Genomic DNA, 16,602 nt, shown 5'->3' with positions numbered 1-16,602 from the left:
ACCAAGACTCTTCCTAGAGCTGCCGACCCACTAAACTAAGTAATTGGGGGAAAAGAGCCTTGGTAAGAGAGGGGATCAAGAACCCAATGGTCACTCTGGCTGAGCTACAGACATCCTGTGGGAGAAACTTCCAGAAGGTGAACCATCACTGCATCACTCCACCAATCTGGCCTTTATGGCAGATAAGTGGCCAAAAAGAACCCTCTTCTCAGTAAAAGACACACCTGGAGTCTGCCAAAAAGTACCTAAAGAATTCTCAGACTGTGAGAAACAAGATTCTCTGGACTGATGAAACCAAGATTTACCCTTTTGCCCTCAATTTTAAGCTTTATTTCTGGAGGAAGCCAGGCACTGCTCATCACCTGCCCAATACCCTCCCTACAGTGAAGCATGGTGTTAGCAGCATCATGCTGTGGGGTGTTTTTCAGTGGTTGGGACAGGGAGACCGGTCAGGGTTAATGGAAAGCTGAATGGAGCAAAGTGCAGAGATATTCTAAATGAAAACCTGATCCAGAGTGCAAGGGACCTCCGACTGGACAGAAGCTTCACCTTCCAACAAGACAATGCCCCTTAACACACATCCAAGACAACACAGAAGTGGCTTGGGGACAACTCTGTGAATGTCCTTGAGTGGACCAGCCAGAGACCTGACTTGAACCCAATTAAACATCTCTGGAAATGTCTGTTCACAGATGGTCCCCATCCGACCTCCAGAGCTTGAGAGGATCTGCAGAGAAGAATGGCAGAAAATCCCCAAACCCATGTGTGCAAACCTTGTGGCATCATAACCAAAAAGACTGGAGGCTGTAGTCGCTGCCAAAGGTGCTTCAACTAAGTACTGAGTACAGAGTGTGAATACGTATGTCAATGCTAAATGTTATCAAAGCTTTACAAAGATTTCTAACATTCTGTTTTCAGCTTATGATAATGGGGTATTGAGTGCAGAATGAAGGGGGAAAACTTGATTTTTTTTAACTTGCACAAGTCCACAACATAGCAAAATCTCAAAAAAAGACTTAACAAATGCATTGTATGTCCATGTGCTGTTCGTGTATTTTACAGATAGCACGCAGACCCACTATAGCCTGTGATGCTGTCCATGTGAGTTTTCACCCACAGTCTGTATGAAAAAAAGTTGCTGAATGTTTTATTCTGGTTTGTATCACTGAAAGGGCATGCAATGTCCACTGTCCCTGCAGATAGAGCCGCACAGGGACTGGTTTTTGTGTGCTTTCCGATGTGAGTCGCTTACACGATTCTTGGACACAACTCGCATAAGGCCTTCTGAATGAACCCTAAGGGCTCATGTCCACGGGCAAAATATGATTTAAGATCCGCAGCGGATCTCCCGCATGCGGATCCGCATCCCATAGGGATGCATTGACCACCCGCGGGTAGATAAATACCCGCGGATCGTCAATAAAAGGGATTTAAAGAAAAATGGAGCATGGAAAAATCCGGACCATGCTCCATTTTCGTGCGGGTCTCCCGCGGGGACGGCTCCCGCGGGCTTCTATTGAAGCCTATGGAAGCCGTCCGGATCCGCGGGAGACCTAAAATAGGAATTTAAAGTATTTACCATCCGGCGCGGGCGGAGAAGATCAGCTGTTCCTCACGGCCGCATCTTCCTTGCTTCGGCTCGGCGGATGTGCCCGGCGCATGCGCGCGGCACGTCGGCGACGTGCCGGCGATGTGCCGCCGGCGTCAGGAATTCATCCGCCGGCCGAAAATGAAGATCCGGCCGTGAGGAACAGCTGATCTTCTCCGCCCACGCCGGATGGTAAATACTTTTAAATTCTTATTTTCGGCGCTCATGTCCGCGGGGCAGGAGGGACCCGCTGCAGATTCTACATGTAGAATCTGCAGCGGATCTGATTTTCCCCGTGGACATGAGGCCTTAGTGTCTTGACTAAGATCTGTTCAACCCTCCTACATTGCATCTCCTGGAGATATCTGGGACTGTTCCTTGCTCTATGGCACCTATTGTCTTGAGTAGGCAAGGTGTCCATTAGAAGGAGTGCGCCCACTGAATGTAGACACAGAAGAGGAAGTTTGGGAGATTCATGGGTCAATTATACCTATAGAATGAATTGAATGTTAGATTTAACCCTTTCCAATCTCCCCCCCCCCCCCCCCATCCATTCTCCCTAGCTCCAATTTATTTGAATGCCCATTCAGCATTCTCCCTTCACCCGCTTGATATTTGACAGCCCAGATCAGGAGGGTGCCGGCGGTCACATGATTGCTCGGGGAATGCGGAAGTAATACTTCCGCATTCTCTTTTCACCCTTCTGATCTTGGCTGTGACTGATACCCGAGATCAAGAGGGTGTCGGCGGTCACATGATCGCTGGGCGGAATTTTGAAGTAACACTTCCGCATTCTCTCTTCATCCTCCCGACCTAGGCTGTGAGTGACAGCTAAGAGCAGGAGGCTTCGGCGGTCACATGATCGCAGGGCAGAATGCGAAAGTGTTACTTCTGCATTCTCTGCATTACAAAGCGCTAATTGAGCGCTATGTAATGTGTAAAGGAGAAGGCAGAAGGGGTTAAAACCCTTTCTGCCTTCTCCTGTGGGATCCTCGATGAGGACTAGTGGAGGAGTGCATCTGCACCTGATGTGTCTGAAGAGCGGTGCAGCTGCACTCCTGCACTGCAGTTGCAGACCTGTTCTGACACCAGAGCTATAGAGGAAGCTCATGATGTCGGAACAGGTCAGGCATTGAAGTGGAAAGAGTTAATAAAGAATAGAACAAACATGTGGCTGTATTATGTCTCCGTGCAGACTTGTTGAGAGCCATAGAAATATTTGAGGCCCTACTGTACCTCCATATGTCTCTTTTGTAATTGGACTCCACTCGCATGGGAATATCACCTGTGTAAATGTGTCCTGACACTTACCTGATGCAATTTGCACCAGAAAACTGTTAAACTTTTAGAAGTAAAGCTACGCAAATGTTTTTCTCTATGTCGAATTTATATGGAATCCGATTGCTTGTAGAGAAGAATATTTCAGTAGGGGATCACTCACATGGGCGTATATTTTGTTTACACAGCAAGTATGCATGTAACATGCGTATATACTGCATCTGTAGCCTATAATGGGCATATTACACGCCAAAATAGGACAATGTAGATCAATGGGTTTTTAGTACTGCGTATTACGCAGCGATCATATGCGTGTGTAGGGGAGCCCATAGCATACAGAGGCACACGGAGTTCCTACTTTCTTTATAGCCTTAAGGAGTTTAGACCATATGAGATGTATACTTGAAAATTGAAACTGAGATTTTCTTGCTGAATCATGGGAGCAAATACATAATACGCCTTGTATAAGCTTAGTAATTTTTTTTAACAAGATCTTCATACTAGAAGTGTAACTTGAAGCTCCTGGGCCCCAATGCAAAATCTGTACCAGGGCCCCCACCTGCCATGCTCTATTTATAATGCTGGTGTCTTATGTGGCAGAGGGGCCTTGGGGCTCCCCAGGCACTAGGGCCCAGGTGCAACAACTACCTCTGCACCCACTATAACTACGCTCTTGCTTCATATTAACACTACTGACCCTTTTACTACAATACTTAAAGAAGAATAAGATAATGACATGAATAGGACCACTGCAGTGCCGTGCTGGTGTTATTAAGACGTAGCTCGCTACCTTGGCAATGGTGAACATTAATAATTGACGACTCTTCCAGCGTTAATTCATGCATTGGCTGTAACACAAGACAGTGACTGCTGCAGACTCGTGTACCTGTAGACTCTTAGATACGCTTTAACAAATTAACTTTCAGCCTAGTTTTTTTCTTCTATCTTTCATTTATTTTACGATCCATTACTAAAATGAAAGTATGAGTCGCCAGGCTTATTTCTATCGTGTTCCTCCGCAGGAGCTGCACAGACGAAATCAACTCCAGTCCGAATCGGCCAAGACCAAAGCTCTGCAGACAGTTATCGAGATGAAGGTAAGTGTCCTAGATATTGTGCCCTACATGCTGCTGTATATTAAGGACTCACGTTTTATGTAACCTGGGGATAATCACTTTTATACATGTCATTCCCTGTTGGATATGAACGATCCCATCACACATATCACGCTTTACTGTAAATGAACACATCCTTTATTTAGCTCTGTTATACAACGGCATCATATACCGTGGCGGACATGCAATCACCTACATAACACACATCATTTCATCATCTCTTCTACATCAACATATAGAGTACATTGAAGTTCTTCTTATAGGCACCCCTGGGCAGGTATATGGATACTACATGTCTACTTGTATTTTTTCAGATTTTTTTTGCCACATATGAATGGGATTTTATAAAACTCCATTAAAGGGCTTGTCCGATTTTACTCACTTCTCCCCCTTCCCCGTTCATCCCCCACTGCCAGCTTCGGTCTCCGCTGTCTGTTTACAAGCAGCTGTGACATCCCGTAAACCTGCTGTAGCAGCCAATGACAGCGCTCAGCCATGATTGCTGAGATCTGTCATTGTCTGCTGCCACATGTTTGTAGACAGGCTCAGCATGCAAAGTGACGTCATGGGGGACCCGGTGACAGAGGTTTCCCTTAACTCTGACAACCCCTTTAACTTTTATTGTACTGTACATTGTTGCTGATTTTCAGTGCAGTCAACAGGTCTGCCAAGTCTGAACATGGACCAAATAAGAACATTTTATACAGTTGATATAAATGTATTTATTGTTTTACCCACTTATCTACTTACTGTATATTTTATATAGAAACACAAGTTGTATATGTATCACTATAATAACAATATAAAATGTATATGTATCACTATAATTTTCAAACACACACCCCAGGACTTCATTGGCCACTACTTTACTGCTGTTTGCACCCAATTTGAGGTCTATCAAATTAGTCTTCTATGTAGATTTTTTTATTCTGCTGTCGCCCTGCTGTTTGCAATTCACCTACAGGTGGGGTAAATTTCCTAAGCCAGCCATTCTGACAGTACTGCACTAGTTGGGGCTTCCTCTTCCACACCTCCCATGCTGAAAGCACATAGTTTTCATTGGTACAATTCTTGGGGTAAACATGAGTTTTTGATCACTTTTTATTCTGATTTTTGATGATAGATTGGATGAGCAACGAAAGTAATTATGCATCTTTTACGGCGTTCACTATGTGGTATAAATGACACGCTAACGTCATTCTGTGAGTCATTATGATTACAGTGGTACCAAAGCTATATATATATATATATATATATATATATTTATTTATTTATTATATTTTTTTTTTAAAGAAAAAAATTGAATTTGCATTGTTTTATTCCAAGATCTACAACATGTTTTTTTTCTGCCAATGGCGCTATGTCAGGGTAAAATGTGTGTTTTTCTTTTCCTTGTTCAGAATTTTTTTTTTAAAGAAAAATTTATGCATGTAGTGCAGTGTTACACACCTATGTAAATAAAGGTCAAAGTTGGGTTACATAGTGAACACAGAGGCTATTGTCAAACGTGGTGGCAGTGGATGACAAGTGGAGTCCCCTTTCCCTGTCAGCTGCTTACATGCTATGGTTGATATTGACTGTAGCATGTAAGGGGTTAAACGGCCAGTATCGGAGGTTTCTGTCTTCCTAGTGGAAATCCAGCTGTCCGACACCCGTAGTGGGCTAAACCTGCAATGCTGTAAAAAGGTGTATGTCCAAGTTTATAGCTCATAACAGGCATATCGCCGTCACTAATGGGTTAACCACACTTAATTCTGGTATCATACTTATTTGTTTTGATGCCATATTAATTAAATTTACATTTATCTAATTAATCCAAATATAAACATGCACTATAGTATATAGTGCGTCTGTATATATACACGTGTATCTGCAGTAAGGTACTTAGGGAGTTATCTGAGGCCCTAGTGTTCTTCCATATGGGTACAATGTCTTGACATATACTCTGTTGGATGCGGTAATACAGACCTGTTCTCTCCTAGCAGCATTGCTTCAAGGGAAGAATAACACCATAGTATGAAGATAGTAGGGCATGGCAACATTCCCCCTAGCTGATGTAAAAGAGTCACGCTGTCAAGATGCAAAAATAAACCGTAACATACAAAGTATTCTAGCCACACCGCAGTTTGATGCAATGATCATGTAGAAATCTTTTATTGTGGCTCCAGTAGCAAAATAAAAAACATTTGATGCTACATTATTATCCTTTTATGAAGCCTGCAGATGAGCGAACGGGAGCGCTGCTCACCGGGGAGGCATCGAACCTCACAATACGTCACTAATACTGAACACTATATGTGGGGGCATGGAGCTCCTTCAAAAACCACAAAATGGGCAAATGCAGAGTCAGATGTTCAGAGAGCCTCATCGAAAAGCCCAAATCATGTGGGGTCTGTCTGCTTTTATGTTGTGTTTTATGTGTTTTGCTATTATTTCTATACCTTTCAAATACACACAGCTTTTTACCTGGAATAGTGTACAGGAGATTCCCTGCACTTTCATCCTTAATGAAGCATCGCTTCCATACTAGGGCAGCTTGTGCAATATGCACTTCATCCTCTGCAGACACTTTAAATATATATGATTACATGTCTGTAGGATTCTAGTTCATTAGAGCATAAAATCCCAATTTAGCATGGGTCATAAAACTGGTAGATCTGTTCACTTCCCTTTTTTTTTTTTTAAAGGGCAACTTCGGTGATTTTTAAAAATTCATTCATTATGTAGCTATTCCCCCCAGTATATATAAGTTAGCAAGTGTTACCTTGGTTAGTTATCTCTTTTTTTGTGACCTCAGTTTTGAGCAGCTCAGATCTACTCGCGGGTTATGGATTCATTTTCACAGCTTGCATGATGTAGGGATCTGCCACACTGTGTTGAGGGGGAGCCAAGCACTTATTTTACAGTTACTGATGATAATCACACAGTTCCTATCACACAGGTGTAATAGAGGAGATCACAGCTCATCCTCCTGACTGTATACTTATGGGCTGTAGCTTATTTAGATAAATATAGAAGGTAATAATAATTGAATCCCCCCCCCCCTGCAAGTAGAATGGTATAACACTATTTAATTTGTGCTGATTGCATCATAAGATAGATATGTAACCAAAAGTAACAATAAATTTGCCACAATTTTTTTTCTTAGCGAGTATGAGCACTGTGCGCAGAAAATACACTCACATGCCTTGGCATACTACTATCAGTGAGGTTATTAATTGTTTTCTGAAGAGTGTCCTGCCACGCTGACTGCACTTGGGCATGCAAATCATCAAAATGTGCTGCTTGCAGTTCCCTTTGCAACTGCCAACCAATGATAGTCCAGATATGTTTAATGGGAGACAAGTCCGGAGACGCTGCAGTAGGAATTTTCCCCCAAATGGGCTAATTGGCTTCTGCCTCTTGGGGTTTTTGCCTTCCTCTGGATCAACTAAGGGGTTAAAACAGGCTGGACTAGATGGACATTGTCTTCATTCAGCCTAACATACTATGTTACTATGTATGTTGGAACATTTCGGAGTACTTGCTATACCGCTGGGTCCATGACCAAATCCATCTGACGGAAAGCTGGTATTGTACATGGAATGAAGATTACAGGTGTCCGGCTACTGAACATTATGCCATCCCACACCATAATCCTGGAAGTGGGACCTGTGTGACGTTCCCTCATGAAGGCATCTTCATGGAATTATCCATGTGGTCTACAGACTAATCTGCAGTTATCATTGCTTCCAAGACAAAAGCAGGACCGATCTTTGAAGAGGATAGAACTCTATTCCAGCCTCCATTGCCGTCTTGCTCTACACCATGATGGCATTTGAGAATGGTGGAGTGAGGCCAATGGAGCATCTGACACTGGACGTCTGGCTTCTAGCCCAATGTCATGCAAGCACCTACTGATGGTTTTTATTGGCACTGTTCGACATCTAGGCACAATCCGTCCAGGCAGAGGTTTGCTTCTGTGCACTTCTTGCTGTCATTCGAGCTCGCCATTGTTCCCCCATCCACTGGGACACGCAACGTTGAAGAGTGCTGGCAACTCGGCCTGCGCACATAGCGAACTGCCGGAGCGACAAACTGAGGTCTCTCAGTTGAAGGATTCTGTCCTTCTGAGTTTGCAACAAGTGGTGATAACCGGCACGTCGACGAACAGGAGGCATCGCACAATCATACCACAAGATTGTTTTTGAGGTTTCATATGACTGAGATAATTAGCTTTTGATCTGGTTTTGATATCATTGAAGCCCCTCCCACTTGCCACAGATTGGAGCTTGGTGTTTGAAAATATGAACATTTGCATGTGTTAGCGATATCTTATACTTCTCCTAGGTGTTGCAGTTTCAATGGAGTATATATTCTGTTCTTCATTTTAGATATAACTGCATGTATGGTGATGGGTAAACTATTTTATTGAGTATTTAGACGTGCTATTAACCCCTTAACAACACAGGATGTACATTTACCTCCTGGGGTTTCGGGGTTATATGAAGCAGTGATTGACTCTGCTCCATGCAATGTGGGTACCAGCTGATCACGGCTGTTAACCCTTTTAAATGCTGCTATCAGTAGTGACAGCGGCATTTAAATATCCAATCGGTTCCACCCGTTCGGTTGTCATGGTAGCCTGGAGCCGCCTTCTGAAGTTATAACAGTAGTATGAACTCATGAATAAACACCAGTCACACTTGATTTCCAAGTTTTCTATAAAGTTTTCATGGATTACAAAATATGATGGTAATACAAAATCCTGCAAAAATGATAATGGTAGAAATGGTAGAAAATCTGGTGTCCCAGAGATGCAGGAAGAGATGACTTTTCTCCTCTTCTGTGCCTCATATTCTGGCCGCCGTTGATGCCTGGGCAACCGTAGGGGTATTTTGTGACAGATGTTATAGTAGGATATTTCTACCCTTGGATGTCATTTGCACTTATCTATGTTCTATATAACTGTATTTAAGTTGTTAATGGACACTATTGAAGCTAACTAAACAAGGCCATTGCTAACTTCCGAGCCCGCTCCATAGACCCTTTGTGATCACATGCTGTATATTCATGTTAATATGTCAAAAAGGGTTAAATCAAATTATATTCCTGTAATAAAATATGCAGATTATTAGAGTTGTGCCATCATTAGATGAACGGTCTTGCCACCTGAGGCCCTAAAAGTGGTTCCACCCTTAGCCTAAAAAAGGCACCCAGAGGCTGCTTGTGTGTAGTGAACCTCTTTTTTTGCTTCTGTAGAGATTGTTGACCACTAGATGCCTCTACAATGCCATCAAAGAGATTTTGCCCAGTTAACCGAGTGTGGGAGGTGGCATATTATTGGAATACAAGAAGCGGGGTGGTTGAATTGACGAATTGCCACCACCTGGGCTGTTCTGACCAGACAGTTAGGGGGTGACGGGACCAGTGGACGCGTGAGGGCACACATGCAAGGCGACTGGGCTCAAGATGCCTTCAACAGACCATCAGTATAGAGGATTATCTGATCGTCCAACAAGCATGAGCAGCTACTACATTTTCGTTGTCCACCATCCAGAAACAGGTGGTCCCGACAGTCCCTATGCTTGTTGGGCCCACTTCCAGGCGGTGGGCTGAATAACATTGGGTCTCACTGCGCCTATTCTGTTTATTGGCTTTGACATCCACCTACTGTCACTTACATTTGCAGTGGTGTCATGAACGACAAAACTGGACTGCTATTGAGTGTATCCAAATGGAACCTTCAGGAGTGGTTTAGGTTGGGCATTGATGACTGCTGTGTTCATGGCTAGTGATCTAGGGGTGAGTGCCTCAATCCTGCCTTTGCTGTGGATCAGCACACTGCCCCCACTGCTGGTATGATGGTCTGGAGGGCCATCACATATGACAGTCAGTCACCCCTAGCAGTGGTACGAGGCACAATGACAGCTTAGTGATATGTTCAAGACATCCTGCAGCCACTTGGGTTGTCTCTCATGGAGACTTCTGAGAGGCATCTTCCAGCAGAATAATGCTCGGCCGCACACACCAGGGTGTCGCAGGAATGTCCCCACAACATTGTCACACTTCTGTGGCCTGCCCGGTTGCCAGATTTATCCCCAATAGATCGTGTGTGGGATAATCTTAGTTGCCAACTTCAACAGCCTACGGGTTTGCACAATCTAAAAGGCTCAGTTACAGCAAATGTGGATCAATATGCCATAAGATACCATACAGAAGCTGTATGCCTCCATGCCCGCCTGTATCACATCCAAGCTAGAGGCAGCCCAACATGGTACTGTACTTTTTTAAAAATTCCCTGCTCAGTTTAATTGCGGGGTTGCATATGGATCGCTGCCCAATGTATTGTGTATGAACAGCGTTGCTTACACTTCCCATAGAAAAGAATAGGGCTCACGCTGCGTGGTGCGCCAAGAAATGGAGTAGGCTGCAATCTATTTCTCGAGTGTATCTACACTCAGTGTGTACTCATTTATGTAAATGGATCAATGAAAGCCCATTTACTTTTAATGACTCCATGTAATGCATGAGCTCTGATGCACGTATTTGTCATGGAGAGCTTAAACCTTATTGATTTGTATTGCGGTATTCAGAAATGAGTTTTTCATGCGTGTATTTTCCACGAATGAAAAAAAAGCAGCATGTCCTATTGTGGTTTAAGTCAATGGGATTGCATAAATATACAGTGAATACGCAGTATATGTGTGTATTCACTGCATATTCAGTATACTCGTGAAGGCAGGAGAAATCAGTGGAACTTTTTTGCATCTTTTTTGCACACATGAGAAATGCAATGAATATGTGCACACAAAAAATGCAGTAATGTTGAAATATGCAGAGAATACACACTTTCAGTCCGTGAAAACGCTGCATATTTCACATTCTAAAACTGGAACGCTAGTTTTAGGGGTTTTGGTGATTTTCTGCTTTGGTTTAAACTAAATTGAAGCAAACTTTTTGCAAACCTTCAGTGAAGCACCAAAACAAAACTTTTCAAAAGTTTGCTCATCTGTAATCGGTGTTTTCCAGTTGAAATTTATAACAATAGTAGCTGATATACCCGGCTTCACCCGAGTTATTTTGGTACAGGTGTTTACCTGTTGTTCACACGGAAAAGTTTATGAAGTCATGGTTACTTAAGAAGAACCGAGGAATAAAATATGTATATACATGGAGGAGCATCAGATTCTCCTCTGACTACATGTACCGATGTCCCTCAACAGAATGTGCCACCCCTCACACTCTCCTCACTTTTTACCCGTAAAGGCAATGCCCCTTTTTATTCAAATTTAGGCAAAGACTGGAGGTTGCAGTTCTTAGCCTTTAAAAGCATGCTCCATCCCTGAAGTCCATGGCCGCTTCCTTATGTACTTTACAGCCTTTCAGTATATGCACACAAGAGGTTAGTTATATTATCCTCAGTATATACACATAGAGGTGAGGTAGATTCTCCTCAGTATATACACATAGACGTGAGGTAGATTCTCCTCAGTATATACACATAGACGTGAGGTAGATTCTCCTCAGTATACAAATCATTTCCCTAGGCTTTATGGTTTCTGAAAAAAGAACTATGTCATGTATCACAGATTTTCACACAGTTTGTCACACTTAGAATTGAATATTGAAGTTTCAACCCCTTTAATTTCCCTATTAGGACGTGAAGAATGGTCATGGCAAATTTAATGTTTGTGTGGTTCAGATGTGTGTTGTTAGTTACATTTCATAGGGGGTCACTTACTTTCGCTCTTAGAATTGAATAATCAAGTTGGGACCCCTTTACTTTCCATATTTAGGACCTAAAGAATGGTCGTGCCAAATTTCACATTTGTATGACACCGAGAAGTTAGAGAATTAGATTAGGTACATAACATAGGGGGTCACTTACTTTTGCACTTAAAATTGAATAATCAAGTTGTGACTCCTTTACTTTTCCTACTTAGGATTTAAAAAACTGTCATGCCAAATTTCACATTTGTACAACACCGGGGAGTTACATAACATAGGGGGTTGCTTAATTTTGCACTTAAAATTGAATAATCAAGTTGCGACCCTTTTACTTTTCCTATTTAGGACCTAAAGAATGGTCTCGCAAAATTTCACGTTTATACCACATTGGGAAATTAGAGAATCAGATTAGGTACATGACATAGGGGTGCTCTTACTTTTGCATTTAGCATTGAATAATCCAGTTGTGACGCCTTTACTTTTCCTATTTAGGACCTAAAGAATGCCCCTGCCAAATTTCACATTTGTACGACACCGAGAAGTTAGAGAATTAGTGGCGAGTAAGTGAGGGCTTTTGCCCTTATACATATATAGATGCAACCTTCTTCAAGTGAAGCTCCTCCTATAGCACTAATACAGAATTAACTGAAGTAATGGAAGATATCGTTATTTCTCATTTCCTATATTTAGCATTTACCTGAATTGCTCCTGCATTTAATTTTTACAGCATTTGTGTGCATGCTATCTGCAGAATTTAGCACTGTTTACTGTACATCGGCATTATTGTGCAGAGATGCCGTTGCAGTATCCATATGGCTTTTCTATATGGATCGCTCTCTGTTGCATAAGGGGTGACTTTGGTGTTAAGACTAAGTCTTAACTTAGAGTAACCATTAGGGAATTAATTCCAAGGTGCAGGTACACTTTACCAAATTGTAATCTTTGTGAAAAAACACTTGCATCTCCTCAGTCACTACTTGTCAACAGCTTAGGTTTTATGGATTGTGTGTAATTGTAATTATTGTCTTCATGGAAACCAGTCACCGTCTATGAGCGCCATTATTTAAATTATGGTGCTCATAGGGCAGGAGCCCACTGTCGGCACATGGACAGCGCAGTGGACTGAAGCGGTAGATTATCAGTGGGAATGCGTGTGAACAGCCTGGAGCTTTGAGTCCAAAGGCACGGCCAGAGCGCTTACTTTAGGGGATAACAGCGCCGGAATCGGGAGGCATGTAAGTATAATAAAATTCTCCCCGGGCTCCTGGAAACATGCACTATGAGCAACATAACTTAGATTATGGTGCTCATAGACCGGACAGGTTCCCTTTAAATGATGGAAGCCTCAAGTAAATCAGGGTTGTTTTTGGATTGAACTTTACCTCTTGAAAGCTAGTTTAATTATGTGGAAATGCAGCTATTAAGAAAATGCATTCTGTGCAAATGACTGTCCAGGTAAATTATCCTGAAATGCTTTTAGTGAATTGACATCAAGCAAGGGGCGCCTAAAGAGACAACGGTCTAATGGATTGCAAGATGATGGAGTGTATACCTAATTGTTTTAATATATCCAAACCAAAAAAGGAACATACATACAGTCCTGTTTTTGGCAGGTGTAGAATAAATGCTGCAAAGTAAGAATCTTTCAGAAATACAAGTCTTAGGACTTATTCACGTCAGTATTTTGTAAACCAAATCTAGAAGTGGGACGTACAGAGAGAAGGTATAACGGAAAGTTTTGTGTACCTTCTGTATTTTGGACTCAGTTTCGTTGTACAGGACACCACAGCAACCGGAGGCGAAAGTGGATGTCAAAGACAGTACAGCACCAAATGTCCTTCACCTGAGCACCTGGAAATGGTTCCGACAGACACAGAAGCCTGTAGCGATGGCGCCACCCATCTCTGGACGGCAGACTATGAAATAGTTGGAGCTGCTCGTGCTTGTCAGATGATCCTCTGTGCTGGTGGTCCGTGAAGGACATCCTGAGCCCAGTGACCTTGTATGCCCATAATAGTCTTGTCAGAACAGGCCAGATGGCCGGCAATTTGTTGATTAGAACATCGGACTTCGTGCATTCCAATAATGCGCCCCCTCTCAAGTTTTGTTAACTAGACGATTGCATCGTAGAGGCGTCTAGTGGTCAACAAGCTCTACACAAGCGGAAGAGGTCACTGCACACAAGGAGCCTCTGAGAGACTTTTTGTAGGCCACGGGGGGCAACCACTTTTAAGGCCTCAGGTGACAAGACCATTAATCTAATCACATGACAACTCTAAGCATTTACATATCTGCCTGAGATGTAACCGCATGACGAGTTTTGCAGGAAAATGACAGCAACTTCTATAACTAGATAGTGATAGGGAGAGATAGATATATACTATTCATGTACACACGTACACTCACACATGTAACATAGTAACATAGTATGTAAGGCTGAATGAAGACAATGTCCATCTAGTCCAGCCTGTCTATCCTCCTGTGTTGATCCAGAGGAAGGCAAAAAACCCCAAGGGCAGAAGCCAATTAGCCCTTTTGGGGAAAAAATTCCTTCCCGACTCCCTAATGGCAATCAGACTGTTCCCTGGATCAACCCCTAATAGTTCCTACCTGCCTATATACCCGGATTTACAATTAACCTAAGATTTATATCCTATAATGTCCTTCTTCTCCAGAAAGACATCAAGTCCCCTTTTAAACTCCTTTATGGATTTTGCCATCACCACTTCCTCCGGCAGAGAGTTCCACAGTCTAACTGCTCTTACAGTAAAGAATCCCCTTCTATGTTGGTGATGAAATCTGCTTTCCTCTAGATGTAGAGGGTGCCCTCTTGTTACTGTCGCAGTCCTGGGTGTAAACAGATCTTGGGAGAGATCCTTGTATTGTCCTCTCATGTATTTATACATCGTTATTTGATCACCCCTTAGCCATCTTTTTTCTAGAGTAAATAGACCCAATTTTTATACTCTCTCTGGGTATTCCAGTCCCGTCATTCCATGTATTAATTTAGTTGCCCTTCTTTGAACCCCCTCCAATACCGTAACATCTTTCCTGAGCACCGGTGACCAGAACTGTACGCAGTATTCCATGTGAGGCCTGACAAGTGCCTTATATAATGGAAGGATAATGTTCTCGTCCTTCGCCCTTATACCTCTTTTAGTGCACCCCAAGACTTTATTTGCCTTTGCAGCAGCTGACTGGCATTGGTTACTCCAGTTCAGTCTACAATCCACTAGTACCCCCAGGTCTTTTTCCATATCACTTTTCCCTAGCAGTACCCCATTTAGTGTATATTCGTAACATCCGTTTCTCCTGCCCATGTGCATAGTCTTACATTTTTCAATATTGAACTTCATTTGCCATTTTTCTGCCCAAGCCCCCAGCTTATCCAGGTCCGTTTGTAGCCGCACATTGTCCTCCGTTGCATTAATTATATTGTATAATTTTGTGTCATCTGCAAATATTGATATTTTGCTGTGCAGCCCCTCTATCAGGTCGTTAATAAATATGTTGAACAGAGTGGGGCCTAATACTGAACCCTGTGGCACCCCGCTAGCGACTGTGGTCCAATCAGAGTACGAACCATTTATTACCACCCTCTGCTTTCTATCACTGAGCCAATTTTTTACCCACTTACACACATGTAGTTTAGATGAATTTGTAATCTCACTTGAATGGATATGTGTTGCAATTCCTTGTACAGTTTGTTCCCTTGTAGCAGTGCTGTATAGGAGGAAAGCCAAAGAGACCTCAATTTCATATATCGTGTGGAATGACTAGAGAGATTAGACTAATCCCAATGTGTTGGAATATCCTAACAATACCCAACAACCTTGCAAGTTTGGAACAATCCTTTAAAAGCTGTTCTATGTAAATTCAGTCTTAAAGGGGTACGCCACAGTATTCAGTTTTTAATGCAGGGGTAGTTTGGGGCAGCAGTACATCTCTTCTGTTACAGGGGAAATGAACTATTATATGGCTACCTTTTAAATGAATATCTATTACATGGATGGCCTAGCTGCACTTCAGCAGGAACTACGGATAAATACACAGTTGCTCCTTACCTACACCCTACTCTACCTTCCTACAACGTGCCAGGCCGCGCTGCCTCCATCCATGGAATGTATATAACTTCATGGGAAAATGTGCTGAACATTTGCAGAAATACAGCAGTATATGGCGAGCAACCTTTTTTTGGTAAAATGAATTTTTATAATATTTCAACATAACATTATATCATTTCCTACTGCATTTACTAACACTGTACATACACAACACACAGAACATATTCGCCCATGTAGTTCATGCGGGCTTTAATCATATTGTTTTAAATCAAGTGCTTGAATTTCATTAGAGAAATTCCAGAACTGCGCCGCTAATGAATAGAGCTATTTCGATTTCATATCATCATCATTCCCCTGTCTTTTGCGACGAATTGCTGCTATCCCCCCGTTTGTAGCTACTGTAATTTAGCTTATGGTGTTTTTGATTCTGTGCCAAAAGTCCTTCATAGTTTTGATTACGAGGTAGAACCAGCGACTTGAATGTGCTGTAATTGGAGAATCAAACTAAATATGAATCTGTGGTTTTACCTTACTCCTTGTAGAGATCTCCGTCTTTGTGCTTTGATCCAGATTTTATTTGGCAGGTAAGTTGAAAGGTTTGTGTGTGCACTTGTTTTTTCTTATACCGCTCGGGTGTGTGATGAATTGATTTCTCTGTGTGGACGTATTCAGTCTACCATCTCTACATATTATAAGACTAAAATAAACAGGTTCTGATTGTCTGTAGACAACACCATTGTTTCTTTATAGGCAATGAAGAAACCAGGATCCTACCGCTAAACCCACCACCCCTTATTCACAAGTAGATTTTATATAAGGGAGTACTAAATCGCTCTGGAGAAAATTC

General features: G+C 42.4%; 1 protein-coding gene across 1 annotated transcript in view; it reads left to right on the top strand.

Annotated features, from left to right (window-relative positions):
- The window catches only part of ERC2 (ELKS/RAB6-interacting/CAST family member 2), a 991,327-nt gene that overhangs the window by 172,070 nt on the left and 802,655 nt on the right, over positions 1–16,602 (top strand). The window contains exon 3 of the mRNA XM_066594594.1: positions 3,889–3,963. Within this exon, the coding sequence (XP_066450691.1) occupies positions 3,889–3,963 (75 nt within the window). The remainder of the gene's footprint in view (positions 1–3,888; positions 3,964–16,602) is intronic.

The sequence above is a fragment of the Eleutherodactylus coqui genome, chromosome 3 (genome assembly GCF_035609145.1).
Source record: "Eleutherodactylus coqui strain aEleCoq1 chromosome 3, aEleCoq1.hap1, whole genome shotgun sequence".
NCBI lineage: Eukaryota > Metazoa > Chordata > Amphibia > Anura > Eleutherodactylidae > Eleutherodactylus > Eleutherodactylus coqui.
This window is presented reverse-complemented; position numbering and strand designations above follow the sequence as displayed.